This window comes from Ranitomeya variabilis, chromosome 2 (assembly GCF_051348905.1).
Source record: "Ranitomeya variabilis isolate aRanVar5 chromosome 2, aRanVar5.hap1, whole genome shotgun sequence".
NCBI lineage: Eukaryota > Metazoa > Chordata > Amphibia > Anura > Dendrobatidae > Ranitomeya > Ranitomeya variabilis.
Window position 1 is genome coordinate 496540812 of NC_135233.1, and position 16878 is coordinate 496557689.

At 45.2% G+C, this 16878-nt stretch overlaps 1 protein-coding gene across 1 annotated transcript in view; it reads left to right on the forward strand.

Annotated features, from left to right (window-relative positions):
• IGHMBP2 (immunoglobulin mu DNA binding protein 2) overlaps window positions 1-16878 on the forward strand; it is a 66145-nt gene that overhangs the window by 43728 nt on the left and 5539 nt on the right. Inside the window, exons 11-14 of the mRNA XM_077288012.1 lie at window positions 5109-5203; window positions 5389-5512; window positions 6811-7641; window positions 8631-8815. Of these exons, the coding sequence (XP_077144127.1) occupies window positions 5109-5203; window positions 5389-5512; window positions 6811-7641; window positions 8631-8815 (1235 nt within the window). The remainder of the gene's footprint in view (window positions 1-5108; window positions 5204-5388; window positions 5513-6810; window positions 7642-8630; window positions 8816-16878) is intronic.

A 16878-nucleotide genomic window follows, 5' to 3' on the forward strand; every position in this document is an offset into this window, starting at 1 on the left:
CCCAGAGTTTTCACAAAGGTCATAGCGGCGGTCATGGCCATTCTGCATTCTTGGGGTCTAGTCTTGCTTCCCTACCTAGACGACTTACTGGTCAAAGGGTCATCTTTCCAAGACTGCGAAGAGTGCGTCCGCATTTCCTTATATACTCTTTCTCTACTGGGCTGGTTGATCAATTTAAAAAAGTCATCTCCTTTTCCGGCTCAACGGATCTCCTTTCTTGGCATGACCCTGGACACCTCCCTAGGGTTGGTGCTTCTTCCTCAGGACAAGGTCCTGGCTCTTCAACAGGGGGTCTGGAAGCTTCTCCAGCCGTCCCCCTGTTGCATCCGTTTTGGCATGAGGATTATCGGGAAGATGGTGGCCGCAATGGAGGCGATTCCATTTGCACAACTACACCTCCATCCCCTCCAGCACGCTCTGCTGGACGCATGGGACGGGATCCGTTTTCCCTCGACCGACTGTGTCCTCTCTCTCCTCGGGTCAAGCAAACACTCCAATTGTGGATGCTCCAAACCTCTCCTCCAAGGGAGGTCCTTCCTCCCAGTCCATTGGCTGGTAGTCACTACCAATGTCAGCCTCCTCGGCTAGGGAGCGGTCTTTCGCCATCACACTGCGCATGGAACCTGGACTCATCACGAGTCTCGCCTTCCAATCAATATCCTGGAGATACGTGCGATTTGGCTGTCCCTAAAGCGGTTCCATCACCTCCTAGCAGGCCGCCCCATCCGTATCCAGTCGGACAATGCCACGGCTGTGGCTTATATAAATCATCAGGGGTGCACCCGCAGCAGAGCTGCAATGTTGGTTGAGCACATCCTTCGCTGGACTGAAAACAACCACTCGGTTATATCGGGCGTTCACATTCCAGGAGTGGAGAATTGGGCCGCGGATTTCCTCAGCCGCTAAGGTCTTGCCTCAGGAGAGTGGTCTCTCCATCAGGACATATTCCAACAAATCTGCCTTCGTTGGGGTACTCCGGACGTAGACTTGATGGCTTCCTGGTTCAATGCCAAGGTACCTCAGTTTGTGGCCCGGTCTCGGGACCCGAGAGCAATCGGGGTGGACACGCTAGTCCTTCCTTGGAGTCAGTTTTGCCTTCCCTATCTGTTTCCCCCCTGCCCCTGCTTCCCAGAGTCATCATGAAGATCAGGGCAGAGGGAGTCCTGGTAATTCTCATCGCCCGGATTGGCCTTGCCGGGCGTGGTATGCAGAGCTGGTCCATCTCATCGCAGACATCCCTTGGCACCTACCAGATCGTCCAGATCTACTTTCTCAGGGCCCGATCTACCACCAAAACTCAGGGGCCCTGTGTTTGACGGCTTGGCCGTTGAATCCTGGGTTCTGACTCAAGCAGGTTTTTCCCGTGAGGTAGTTTCCACCTTGATCAATGCCCGAAAACCGGTGTCATCGCGCATCTACCATCGTACCTGGAGGATTTTCTTTGATTGGTGCTGAAGCAGAGGTCGCCCTCTGATGGTTTTCAACATCCCTACCATCCTGGATTTGCTCCAATCTGGTCTGGACTTGGGGCTTTCGCCGAGTTCCCTTAAAGGGCAGGTCTATGCCTTGTCAGTCCTTTTTCAACAAAAAATTGCTTCCAAACCTCAGGTCAGAACGTTCTTTCAGGGAGTCTCTCATGTGGTGCCTCCCTCTAGAGGCTTGGGACCTTAATCTGGTCCTAGGAGTCCTGCAGGAATTTCCCTTCGAGCCGTTGCTGGACATCTCCCTACCTCTCCTTTCATGGAAGGTGGCCTTTCTCGTCGCTGTTACCTCGATCAGACGAGTCTCGGAGTTGGCTGTTCTTTCCCGTTGGACGCCCTTCCTTACGTTCCACCGGGACAAGGTAGTCCTCAGACCGTCCCCTACTTTCCTCCCAAAGGTGTTGTCTTCCTTCCACCTCAACGAGGATACCGTACTCCCGTCATTTTGTCCTGCTCCAGCGCACCGCGTGGTTAAGGCTCTTCACTCCCTGGATCTTGTCAGAGCTCTTAGGAAGTACGTGTCTAGGACGGCACCTTTTCGACAGATGGATGCTCTGTTCGTGCTCCCGGCGGGACACCGGAAGGGACTGGCCAGTTCTAAGTCAACAATCACCAGATGGATTCGGTCGACTATTCAAGAGGCTTACCGCGTCAGAGGCAAGCCTATCCCTATGAGTCTCAGGGCACACTCCACTCGGTCGGTGGGTGCTTCCTGGGCCATTTGGAATCAAGCATCTGCAGAGCAGGTTTGCAAAGCTGCGACCTGGTCTAGCCTGCACACCTTTTCAAAGCATTACAATGTCCATACTCAGGCATCTTCAGATGCAAGCCTGGGTAGGCGTATTCTGCAGGCTGCGGTAGCGCACCTGTAGACAGCAGGTGCCATAAGTTTACACTGTTGGGTTATTTCCCGTCGAGGGACTGCTTTTGGACGTCCCACGGTCCTGTGTCCCCCAATGTGGCGATGGAGAAATAGGGATTTTTGTGTACTCACTGTAAAATCCTTTTCTCTGAGCCACTCATTGGGGCGACACAGCACCCATCCCTGTTTTGGCTTGTTGTCTATGATAAGTGTTTTAGTCTCTGACATGGTGTTCCTACAGTTAAACCTTGTTAATCTCCTACTGCTTTTGCTACGAACTGGTATTATCCGGAGCCAATTGGCGGTGTATACTGCAGAGGAGGAGCTAACCCTTTTTGTATTTACTTAGTGTCAGCCTCCTAGTGGCAGCAGCATACACCCACGGTCCTGTGTCCCCCAATGAGTGGCTCGGAGAAAAGGATTTTACGGTGAGTACACAAAAATCCCTATTTTTGGAACCATATGGCGCATTTAAAAAAAAAAAATGAGGGGTGCAAGAGGGATAAAACAAGAGCAAATACTGGAAATTTTTCACCTGGTGACAGGTCCTCTTTAAGTTAGACAAGCCTCCTGGCTTAACGATTATTTGACTGGGCTTCGTAGGAGATCATTAAATTTAATTTTAATCAAATGATCTGAGGTTCAAGTCTCCTTTTTGGGGACTAAAAAATAGGGAAAGTTAAAAAAAAAAAAAAAAGTTTAAAAACATTAAAACCACCAAATAAGCATATTTGGTATCGCCGATTTGGCAAAGTCTGATCTATGAAAATCTAAAATTATTTAACCTCTACTGTAAATGTGGTAAAGCAGTAAAGAACAGAATTACCTTTTTTATAAAAAAAAAATCAATAAAAAGATATGAAAACACATGTACTGTACCCCAATATGATTCCAATTAAATCTACAGCTCGGCATGCATAAAACCCTCACACAGCTCCATCAATGCAAAAATAAAGAAGTTACAGGTAGTTTTTTTTCTTATTTCTCAGTACATTAGATGGTAAAATAAACTTAATTCAAAACTACAACTGCATTCAATGTGTAAAAGCTAATTGGGCTCAGAGAGAATCCGTTACAGGTAGTGATGAGGGAACATGTCCGGATAAGGTGATATCTCAGCATGCTCGTGTGCTAACAGAGCGTCTTCGAAAAATATATCCATGTTCCTGCACCTCCATATCTTGTGGATGTTCAACAGACGCAACACATGCAGGGATTTCCTGTTTGTTATGCTATCCCTGCAAGCGTTGCGGCTGTCGAACAGCCGTGAGACATGCAGCTCCGGGGACTCGGAAATATTTTTTGGGCATGCCGAAGATACTCGGTTAGCACCCAAGCATACTCCGATGACAACTTATCTGAGCACGTTCGCTCATCGCTAGTTACAGGGGAAGTCCAGCACTTTTCTATTGGGACCTTATCCTGAGATAGATAAGAAAAGACTGACTGGCACTTCCAAATCAGAATACAGGGGTGAACTAGGAGTAGCCACCTCCATAGGTAACAAACAAATAAAGATGCACTCTGTAGTGTTAAAGCTCTGCAGTGCTTTACGCTATGACAACATTGTATAAAGATGGGAGGCGCTGGACCTGCGACACCCATCGGACCGGACCGCACCTGGGTGTAATATAATATAACCTGTTTTTCTTATCTTTCAGGTTATATTGGGGGGCTTATCTACAGCATTACAGAATGCTGTAGATAAGCCCCTGAAGGCGGTGGCCACAGTTTATAGGGCCAAAATGAGTTGACAGATTCCCTTTAAAACCACCACATGCTGGAGGGTGGAGTGCTCGGTCAGAGCAAATCAGAAAACTGTTGAGTACAGGTGCGAACTAAGAGCAGCCATCTCTATACATAACTAACAAAGTTGTTCAAGGTATTCACACTAGACACGTAGGTTCCCAGTAAACCGGAGATCGCCTTGTCATTGGCTGCTGGGCATGCATGAATTGGCCAAATTATGTGCTAAGTATCTCCCAGTAATGGTATTCATATTTCATATATTTCATTTTATCATGTTCTACCACTACGAGGGCACCTTTATTTGTTATCCTTAGATGGGTCAGTAATAGGGTATTGGCACCCTACTAATTGCCTGTTCCCACCTCTGCCGGCGGCTGGGTGTAGCCGGTGTGTGGAGCAGAGCACCGCAGCTCCGTACCCTGATGGCCACCCCCGGGTGCTGCACATAAGCTCCTATTTTTTAAGGAATAGCAGAAACAGCAGTTTTCTGATACAACACAAATATGTGAAATGCTCCACTAAGCTGTGAGAGTAATTCAGATTTCAAGCTCTGTTCTGGCTGTTTTATGGCAGTCTGCACCATGGAGCCCATCGGCAGACCACCGCCTGAAATCTGATGGACAGGCATTAGAGATGTCTCTAGACGCGTTTCTGCCTTGTCAGAGCGCTCCTGCGGTTATAGTCGGCACAGGCAGGACATTATAGTAGAGAATTCCTATTTCCATAAACTGTATGGGGTCCAGTAACTGCGCCTCTTATAAATAAAATATAATGAGGTGTAACGTACACTCTCCTGATGAAACATTGATATTCGCTCCGGCGATCCACCGGTGTTTTGTGCTCTAATTAAATGACATTTTTCAGGAAATGAGAATTTCTCCTTGAAAACATTTTGCACGTACATGATATCAGTGAGTTGTTTTAGCCCTTTCTCTCCGCTACATGTAGCTGAGTTCATGCCGTCTGATGTCTCCTTTGCTTGCAGATCTTCTCATTGTTGCTTTTGTTCCTGCCAGGTGAGGTGCGTCTGGTGGAGTTACACGTTCAGGCTCTGATCAGCGCTGGTGTGAAAGCCCACGATATTGCGGTTATAGCACCGTACAATCTCCAGGTGAGCAGGATTATCCATCGGTGCCCTTGTAGTGCCAGCACCTTTATGTCCCGTGTATTCCCATGTGTCAGATCGGACCTTACTAACATGGGAAATGAATGTGTGACTACTGTAGAGCCAGGATGGTTCCTTTTTTCTATTTCTTGTATGGATTGACATATTCTATTCCCATGTCTTGTTTACAGGTGGATTTGCTCAGACAGTGTCTCCGGCAGAGATATCCAGATCTAGAAATTAAATCTGTGGATGGCTTTCAAGGACGAGAGAAAGAAGCCGTTATATTATCCTTTGTCAGGTCCAACGCCAAAGGTCAGTAATTGGCCAAAGCTGGTCTTATATGGGACAGTCTTACTCCAGTCCAGCAAATATCCTCATCATTATCTGGAGCATTTTCAAGAATGGAGCAAAACACAGAACGATGCTCTCATGGAGAATGTATGGTGGGAAGTATCGTCCCATTGTGTGGTCTTTTCTCAGCCGATCAGTGGACTTTGGTAGTGTACAAACTTCTAGACTCATCCGATCAACGTTCTGTCCCATGGATCAGATTTCCATGAGTTGGAATCTGTATTTTTTTAATTGATTCTAGATATTTAATATAAAAATTAAGCCACTTTGCAAATTGTCTTATAAAGTTTGGGGCTACACTGCGATTTTGGCCACTACTCCTGTCGCGTGGCCAAAGTTTGCTAGCTGTCGCTGCTACATTGCTGTGTAATGCACATAAATGGGCTTGCAAGGGTGCCGCCGGCACAGTCTGACCTTTTGCGACTTGCTTGTCTCGGGCACAGTACCCCTGGGGTCACAGTGGGGACCCATTCACTTCTATTATAATGCGATGTGGCAGCTACTCCTAGCGAACTGTAGCCATGTGTCAGGTGCCGCGTACTGTGAACTCCTAGCCTAGATGGGGCTGAGTTTAAATACTAGCTTATAAATCAGAATGACCATGATTCCAGGAAAAATAAATCCTTTTTTTCTTCTAATCTGATATAACTCCTTTAACAGTGTTAATTCATTTTTTTTTTATTTTAGAATCATTAGAACAATAAAAAAGTAGTGGTATTTGTAAGACAAAACCAGGAGTGATAAATCCAGAAGTGGTGACGTGTTTCTATTATACTTTTCTCTGATTGTTCCTCTCCTGGTTTTGGCTTACAAATACTGAACATGTGAATAAACCTTAGAAGGGGTTCACGTCTGATAAAATACTGACGTGTAAATCGGATCTGACTCGTACCTGCCGGTTGGTTTTTGTTATTCACACAGTAAATTAGCATTTTGAATAACAGGTAGAACTTTTTTAGGAGTTGTTCAGCCATAAAATAATCTGAAAACAAGTGTAAATGAAAAAGAAGTCATACTCACACTGTCGATCCTACACTGATTGTCTGCAGCGGTCGTATGATCATATGACTCAATGGCTTGTGGCCAACTGTGTAAGTGCAAAGAGAGGCTTGGGAAGCATCAGATCTGGAATGGCAAAAGATAGGTGACTTTATCTTACTTTATAAACGCACAAGCTGCTTTCAGGATTTTTTTCGTATTTGGGTGGACAATCCTATTCTTCCACTTTTCATTTTACAAGTGATTTTTCTTCTATTCAGGTGACGTAGGATTTTTGGCTGAAGAAAGAAGAATAAATGTAGCCGTTACCCGCGCCCGCCGTCACGTGGCTGTCATTTGTGATTCTCACACTGTCCAGAACAACCAGTTTCTCAAGGACTTGGTGACTTACTTCACTGAACATGGAGAAGTCCGGACTGCCTTTGAGTACCTTGATGATATCATCCCGGAGAAGTATTCCCATGACGGTGAAAGTTCCTCTAAGGTAGAAGCAAATGTTAAATTGGGATGTGCACCTAAGTCTAAGAAGCCTGCCACTCCAAAAACGGGGAACCAAAAATCCAGTAGCCCTGCCGAGAGTCATCCCAAAGGGAATGGCAAGGCAAAAATGTATGACACCACTGGGAAGAAGAAGAATATGAACTTAGATCTGCAATCTGAGGGAACTTCTAACGAGGACAGCCTAAGTAAGACCATTCTAGAGTTTATGGAAGATATTAATAAGACTCAGTTAACGTTCCCTTCAGCGCTAACTTCTCATGATCGATTACTGGTCCACCAGATCGCTGAAGAACACGGGCTGCAGCATGTAAGCAGCGGAGACGGCCGGAATAGATGTATTTCCGTCACCAAAACCAAAGCAATTTCAGCTGCTCCCGAATCTCGGAGAACAAATGGCCTCAACATTCAGGAACATTTACAATCGCCGACAGTGGAACAAAGAGTAAAGCAGACAGAGGTCATCCGTAGTGTCTCCTCTGGCAATGCCGACCTGAAGATCTTACACACGGAAAGGATTCAGCGGGAGAAAGTAAACCTTGCAGAAAAAAGGAAGAAAGAGGTGACGGAAAAGAAGAAAATGGATTCCAAAAGTAAGGGACTTTCATCCTGCTAATATAGAAATGGGCAATTTCACTGTATCTTCCGTCACCTAAAAGGGAGTCTATGGGTTTAGTAAAGTGCTCATTTAGTGGGGCCGGCCTTATCCAGATAGGCTATTTCACTGATACACAAACCTATCTGGATAAAAAAGGTAACAAAAAGCAGACTATCCTTGGATAATGCCCACCCTTATACCATGTGACCCCTGGGGTTCAGATAAAAGGATTTCCAGGAAATAAAAATATTTTTTTAAAGAGCTCACACTAAAAAATGAAAAAAGTAATGCTCATCTTCACCAATCCCGTCACTGCTGAGCTCTAATTTTTGGTAATAGCCTGAAATCCCGCTCAGCTAATAAAAGGGGCCGGTCATCACTGACGCATATCCAATAGGGACAGCTTTTGGTAGTTTTATGTTTTCATCCTATGTATCCCCAGGTTAAGTATCCTTTAGGAGTTTTCAGCACAGAACAAGCCCTCCATGACAGCTCTACTCCCTCATATAAAATATAACATCTACTCATTTCCCAAAAACTGTTCCAGCAATGTTGGCCCTGGATCTCCCAGTCCTCACTGCTCCAGTCATGGTCTACAGAGTTCCATCAGACAGAACGTCCTCTAGCAAAACTGTGAAAGCTGCAGGCAGTCACTGGCCACTGATGGGCTGCAGCGCTCACATAGCATAACAATGCACATGAGCACCAGGAGACACAATGTTACCATCAATGGGACGACACCAGTCCCGGGAGGTGAATATGTGTTTTGTTTTTTTTGTTCGAAATGAGGGGACCTTAGCATTAAGGAAAGTTAGTCCAGTAGTGAAGAACCTCTTTAAATGGTGAAGCAGAAGCTTCATAAGGCCAGATATGGGGCAGTGAGGATGACCTACTGGTTCTCCCTTGGCAGTGGTCCTCTCGTTGTTAGCTTTCTATTATCATTTCCTTTTTCTCTTTGTATACACTTCCTTTTTTGTCTTACAGGTAAAAATGATCTAAGACCGGATGCAGAGAACTCGGGCGCGGACAACTTCGATGCGCTGATTGCAGCTGCAGTACAAGCTGACAACACTTGTGGTTTTGTGAAATGCAAGTCCAGCGTTGTAACAGTGGGAGATTTCTGCATACACTGCAATAAGCGCTACTGCCTCAGTCACCATATCCCAGAGGTAATCAGTGTTATATATGTGCAGCCCTCCTGCAGTACACTAACCATAGAGCCATCCGTTAGGGGCCTAATGGGGGCCTGTGGAATAGATCTTGCTGATGTTCTCAGACACCACTAACAATTTAACTGTTTAAGAGTTTACATCATTCTTGGTCAATAAAGCTTCCGCAGTTATCTTACAGGGTTTTCCCTACAAGTAATCATTTACTTAGCAGGTGTGAAATCTAAAATAACCCGTGTCCTGTATTCATGTACAATAGAGCGTCTTATGGACCAAAGGGCTGCACTCATTAATGGCTATGGGCTGCACTCATTAATGACTATGGGCTGCACTCATTAATGACTATGGGCTGCACTCATTAATGGCTATGGGCCACGCTCATTAATGGCTATGGGCTGCACTCATTAAGGACTATGGGCCGCACTCATTAATGGCTATGGGCTGCACTCATTAATGGCTATGGGCTGCACTCATTAATGACTATGGGCTGCACTCATTAATGACTATGGGCTGCACTCATTAATGGCTATGGGCCACACTCATTAATGGCTGTGGGCCGCACTCATTAATGACTATGGGCTGCACTCATTAATGGCTATGGGCTGCACTCATTAATGACTATGGGCTGCACTCATTAATGACTATGGGCTGCACTCATTAATGGCTATGGCTGCACTCATTAATGGCTGTGGGCCGCACTCATTAATGACTATGGGCCGCCCTCATTAATGGCTATGGGCTGCACTCATTAATGACTATGGGCTGCACTCATTAATGGCTATGGCCGCACTCATTAATGACTATGGGCTGCACTCATTAATGGCTATAGGCCGCACTCATGAATGACTATGGGCCGCACTCATTAATGGCTATGGGCTGCACTCATTAATGGCCATGGGTCACACTCATTAATGACTATGGGCTGCACTCATTAATGGCTATGGCTGCACTCATTAATGGCTATGGGCTGCACTCATTAATGGCTATGGGCTGCACTCATTAATGGCTATGGGCTGCACTCATTAATGGCTATGGGCTGCACTCATTAATGGCTATGGGCTGCACTCATTAATGGCTATGGGCTGCACTCCTTAATAGCTATGGGCTGCACTCCTTAATGGCTATGGGCTGCACTCCTTAATGGCTATGGGCTGCACTCATTAATGGCTATTGGCTGCACTCATTAATGGCTATGGCTGGACTCAGTAATGGCTAAAGGCTGCACTCATTATTGGCTATGGGCTGCAGACTCTCTGGGTCATGCTATTCTCTGCAGACTCTGGGTCATGCTACGCTCTGCAGACTCTGGGTCATGCTACGCTCTGCAGACTCTCTAGGTCATGCTATGCTCTGCAGACTCTCTAGGTCATGCTACGCTCTGCAGACTCTGGGTCATGCTACGCTCTGCAGACTCTGGGTCATGCTACGCTCTGCAGACTCTCTAGGTCATGCTACGCTCTGCAGACTCTCTAGGTCATGCTACGCTCTGCAGACTCTCTAGGTCATGCTACGCTCTGCAGACTCTCTAGGTCATGCTATGCTCTGCAGACTCTCTAGGTCATGCTACGCTCTGCAGACTCTGGGTCATGCTACGCTCTGCAGACTCTAGGTCATGCTACGTTCTGCAGACTCTCTTGGTCATGCTACGCTCTGCAGACTCTCTAGGTCATGCTACGCTCTGCAGACTCTCTAGGTCATGCTACGCTCTGCAGACTCTGGGTCATGCTACGCTCTGCAGACTCTGGGTCATGCTACGCTCTGCAGACTCTCTAGGTCATGCTACGCTCTGCAGACTCTCTAGGTCATGCTATGCTCTGCAGACTCTCTAGGTCATGCTATGCTCTGCAGACTCTCTAGGTCATGCTACGCTCTGCAGACTCTAGGTCATGCTACGCTCTGCAGACTCTCTAGGTCATGCTACGCTCTGCAGACTCTAGGTCATGCTACGCTCTGCAGACTCTAGGTCATGCTACGTTCTGCAGACTCTCTTGGTCATGCTACGCTCTGCAGACTCTCTAGGTCATGCTACGCTCTGCAGACTCTCTAGGTCATGCTACGCTCTGCAGACTTTCTGGGTTATGCTACGCTCTGCAGACTCTCCAGGTCACACTTCACTATACAGGACCCAGAAGTGACTTAAAATGTAAGCCTATGGAGTGCCAGAACGAGGGCCCTTAGCCTTTCATTGTAACACAGACTTCTGGACTAGTTACTAATAGAGTGAGCCGACTAATCGCACTGAGAAGAGGAGCAGAACAGCGCCAGACACCGGAGAGAGCAGCGGGAGGTGACTGTAGTAATACACTCACGCTACATTACATGCACATACACACATATAATGAATATAAAAGTGCGAGGGCTTCTTGAAGTACAATTATAAGCATTTGGTACATTTTTATATTTTTATTGACATACTTCAACTTTATGCGGACTCCATTTTCACAATCTTAACCCTTATTTTCCAGACTTCTGCCCTTTGCCCTAACAGCTGGATATCGGCTTCTGGCCCAAATCCTGGCTGATAACAACATATTCTTTCTTATTGGGTTGACGTTTATCACAGTTTTGAGGATTGTGTACAGTACAGACCAAAATTTTGGACACACCTTCTTATTTAAAGATTTTTCTGTATTTTCATGACTATGAAAATTGTTCATTCACACTGAAGGCATCAAAACTATGAATTAACGCATGTGGAACTACAGTGCCTAAAAGTAGTATTTAACCCCCTGCAGATTTAGCAGGTTTAATAAGATGCAAATAAGTTAGAGCCTTCAAACTTCAAACAAGAGCAGGATTTATTAACAGATGCATAAATTTTACAAACCAAAAAGTTTTGTTGCTCAGTTAAATTTTTATAAATTTTAAACATAAAAGTGTGGGTCAATTATTATTCAACCCCTAGGTTTAATATTTTGTGGAATAACCTTTGTTTGCAATTAAAGCTAATAATCGTCTTTTATAAGACCTGATCAGGCCGGCACAGGTCTCTGGAGTTATCTTGGCCCACTCCTCCATGCAGATCTTCTCCAAGCTATCTAGGTTCTTTGGGTGTCTCATGTGGACTTTAATCTTGAGCTCCTTCCACAAGTTTTCAATTGGGTTAAGGTCAGGAGACTGACTAGGACACTGCCAGGCCCCTTGGCTGAGAAACAGCCCCACAGCATGATGCTGCCACCACCATGCTTGACTGTAGGGATGGTATTCTTGGGGTCGTATGCAGTGCCATCCAGTCTCCAAACGTCACGTGTGTGGTTGGCACCAAAGATCTCGATCTTGGTCTCATCAGACCAGAGAACCTTGAACCAGTCAGTCTCAGAGTCCTCCAAGTGATCATGAGCAAACTGTAGACGAGCCTTGACATGACGCTTTGAAAGTAAAGGTACCTTACGGGCTCGTGTGGAACGGAGACCATTGCGGTGGAGTACGTTACTTATGGTATTGACTGAAACCAATGTCCCCACTGCCATGAGATCTTCCCGGAGCTCCTTCCTTGTTGTCCTTGGGTTAGCCTTGACTCTTCGGACAAGCCTGGCCTCGGCACGGGAGGAAACTTTCAAAGGCTGTCCAGGCCGTGGAAGGCTAACAGTAGTTCCATAAGCCTTCCACTTCCGGATGATGCTCCCAACAGACAGGTAGGCCCAACTCCTTGGGAAGGGTTTTGTACCCCTTGCCAGCCTTGTGACCCTCCACGATCTTGTCTCTGATGGCCTTGGAATGCTCCTTTGTCTTTCCCATGTTGACCATGTTTGAGTGCTGTTCACAAGTTTGGGGAGGGTCTTAAATAGTCAGAAAAGGCTGGAAAAAGAGATAATTAATCCAAACATGTGAAGCTCATTGTTCTTTGTGCCTGAACTACTTCTTAATACTTTAGGGGAACCAAACAGAATTCTGGTGGGTTGAGGGGTTGAATAATAAATGACCCTCTGAAAAGACTTTTCACAATTTAAAAAAAAAATAAACAAAGAAATAACATTCTTTTTTGCTGCAGTGCATTTCACACTTCCAGGCTGATCTACAGTCCAAATGTCACAATGCCAAGTTAATTCCAAATGTGTAAACCTGCTAAATCTGCAGGGGGTTGAATACTACTTGTAGGCACTGTATATACAAAAAAGTGTGAAACAACTAAAATTATGTCTTATATTCTAGGTTCTTCAAAGCAGCACCTTTTGCTTTGATCACTGCTTTGCACACTCTTGGAATTCTCTTGATGAGCTTCAAGAGGTAGTCACCGTGAATGGTTTTCACTTCACAGGTGTGCCCTGTCAGGTTCAATAAGTGAGATTTTTTGCCTTATAAATGGGGTTGGGACCATCAGTTGTGTTGAGCAGAAGTCTGGTGGATACACAGTTGATAGTCCTACTGAATAGACTGTTAGAATTTGTATTATGGCAAGAAAAAAGCAGCTAAGTAAAGAAAAATGAGTGGCCATCATTACTTTAAGAAATGAAGGTCAGTCAGTCCGAAAAATTGGGAAAACTTTGAAAGTGTCCTCAAGTGCAGTGGCAAAAACCATCAAGCGCTACAAAGAAACTGGCTCACATGAGAACTGCCCCAGGAAAGGAAGACCAAGAATCACCTCTGCTTCTGAGGATAAGTTTATCCGAGTCACCAGCCTCAGAAATCGCAGGTTAACAGCAGCTCGGATTAGAGACCAGGTCAATGCCACACAGAGTTCTAGCAGCAGACACATCTCTACAACAACTGTTAAGAGGAGACTTTGTGCAGCAGGACTTCATGGTAAAATAGCTGCTAGGAAACCACTGCTAAGGACAGGCAACAAGCAGAAGAGACTTGTTTGGGCTAAAGAACACAAGGAATGGACATTAGACCAGTGGAAATCTGTGCTTTGGTCTGATGAGTCCAAATTTGAGATCTTTGGTTCCAACCACCGTGTCTTTGTGCGACGCAGAAAAGGTGAACGGTTGGACTCTACATGCCTGGTTCCCACCGTGAAGCATGGAGGAGGAGGTGTGATGGTGTGGGGGTGCTTTACTGGTGACACTGTTGGGGATTTATTCAAAATTGAAGGCATACTGAACCAGCATGGCTACCACAGCATCTTGCAGCGGCATGCTGTTCCATCCGGTTTGCGTTTAGTTGGACCATCATTTATTTTTCAACAGGACAATGACCCCAAACACACCTCCAGTCTGTGTAAGGGCTATTTGACCAAGAAGGAGAGTGATGGGGTGCTACGCCAGATGACGTGGCCTCCACAGTCACCAGACCTGAACCCAATAGAGATGGTTTGGGGTGAGCTGCACCGCAGAGTGAAGGCAAAAGGGCCAACAAATGCTATGCATCTCTGGGAACTCCTTCAAGATTGTTGGAAGACCATTCTGCCAAGAGTGTGCAAAGCAGTCATCAAAGCAAAAGGTGGCTACTTTGAAGAACCTAGAATATAAGACATAATTTCAGTTGTTTCACACTTTTTTGTTAAGTATATAATTCCACATGTGTTAATTCATAGTTTTGATGCCTTCAGTGTGAATGTACAATTTTCATAGTCATGAAAATACAGAAAAATCTTTAAATGAGAAGGTGTGTCCAAACTTTTGGTCTGTACTGGAGGTTCCTGCTTATGTACCCAAAACTTCAATGCTTGGAGCCACTTAGTTATCACTTTTGCCTTGTAACTTGGTCTCCAGCATTGCCCATCACCACATTGCTCCTGGATGGTTGGGAGAAGTTCCTCTTGGAGGATGTTTAGATGTTTATTGATAGCCATGGTCTTAGGCAACATTGTGATGAGCCCCCTCCATGGATGGCCATTGTTGCTATGTATGCCTTTCATGTTACCTTTCTTCACAAGTTTTAGTGCCTCGGCTCTAATATTATGGGTCTAATTTAGAACGGGCCAACATGTCTTCTATCTATGCTTTGTATGATGTTGTTTTTTTCTCTGTAGAACGAGAGAATCTGCAGCATTGAGCCTCCTATTAAGATATGGAGTATTTAGCTTACAAAGCACAATTTTACTAATCTGTGCACATGCAAGAAATGCCTGTATGTCCACCGACGGCCGGCATTCTGCTGAGTATGTAGAGCTGGAGTAAGGAGCTTACAAGGTTTTGTGTAGAGAGAATGTAGTATTCCAGCTCTCGTCACTAAGCCCCATGTAACACAGTCGCTCAGCGCTGATTGATTGCTTTACCGTTCTGACGGGCAATGGAAGCGTGTACATGAATAGAAGTGCTACTCTCCCATTGACATGCACAGCAAGCGCCGGGCCAGGATCGCACAGGGCAAGCGAAGGATTTCAGTGCATGCTAAAACAGTGGCCCCATCATTGAAGGCTGAGGAGAAGATTTTAGAATAGGGGAGCTGGAAACCTTACCAGGACCGTCCTTGGGGCCCTTGCCAAATAATAATAATAATCGAACAAAGTTAATTTTCTCCGCATTGCTAAGACTGTCTGTAGCTACCCAGGTTTGTATTGATATGTCTGAAGGTCCTCTACTAGGCACTGGAGATGATATGATAGACACAATCCATCCTACAGGCTCTTATCAATTCTGCCAAACCCACACCTTAACATACAGTGGGGAAATAAGTATTTGATACACTGCCGATTTTGCAAGTTTTCCCACCTACAAAGAATGGAGAGGTCTGTAATTTTTTATCGTAGGTACACTTCAACTGTGAGAGACAGAATCTAAGAATAAAAAACAGAAAATCCCATTGTATGATTCTTGCATAATTAAATTGCATGTTATTGCATTCATAAGTATTTGATCACCTACCAATGAGCAAGAATCCTGCCTCTTACAGACCTGCTAGTTTTTATTTAAGAAGCCCCCTACTCTGCACTCATTACCTGTATTAATTGCACTTGTTTGAACTTGTTACATGTATAAAAGACACCTGTTCACACACTCAGTCACACTCCAACCTCTGAACCATGGCTAAGACCAAAGAGCTGTCTAAGGACACCAGGGGGAAATTTGTAGACCTGCACAAGGCTGGAATGGACTACAGGACAATAGGCAAGCAGCTTGGTGAGAAGGCAACAACTACTGGCACAATTATTAGAAAATGGCCGAAACACAATATGACTGTCAATGTTCGTCGGTCTGGGGCTCCATGCAAGATCTCGCCTCATGGGGTAAGGAGGATTCTAACAAAGGTCAGGAATTAGCCCAGAACTACACTGTAGGACCTGATCAATGACCTGAAGAGAGCTGGGACCACAATCTCAAACATTACTGTTAGTAGCACACTACGCCGTTATGGATTAAAATCCTGCAGGGCACGCAAGGTCCTCCTGCTCACACCAACACATGTCCAGTCCCGATTAAAGTTCACCAGTGACCATCTGGATGATCCATAGGAGGCATGGGAGAAAGCCATGTGGTCGGATGAGACCAAAATAGATCTTTTTAGTACCAACTCCACCTTCCTTGTTAGAGGAAAAAGGAGGAGTACAAGCCTAAGTACACCGTTGCAAGCGTGGTGGGGGAAACCTCATACTTTGGTGCTTTTCTGCAAAGGGGACAGGATGACTGCACGGTATTGAAGGGAGGATGGATGGGGTCATGTATCGCAAGATTTTGGCCAACAACCTCCTTCCCTCAATAAGAGCATTGAAGATGGGTCATGGCTGGGTCTTCCAGCATGACAAGGACCTGAAACACGCAGCCAGATCAACTAAAGAGATTCTCCGTAAGAAGCATTTCAAGGTCTTGTAGAGGCCTAGCCAGTCTCCAGACCAGGAAACGTCTGACCTCTAATTGCAAACAAAGGTTTCTGTGCAAATATTAAGTTCTGTTTCTCTATTGTATCAAATACTTATTTCATGCAATAAAATGAAAATTAATTATGTGTAAATCATACAATGTGATTTTCTGGATTTTTTTTTAGATTCTGTCTCTCACAGTTGAACTGTACCTATGATAAAAATTACAGACCTCTGCATTCTCTGTAGGTGGTAAAAGTGCAAAATCGACAGTGTATGAAATACTTATTTTTCCCTCTGTATGGTGAGAATCCAAAAATAAAAGTTTTGTGATATGTCTAAATGACAAGAATTCATCTTTGTGATTATGGGAATGATTGTT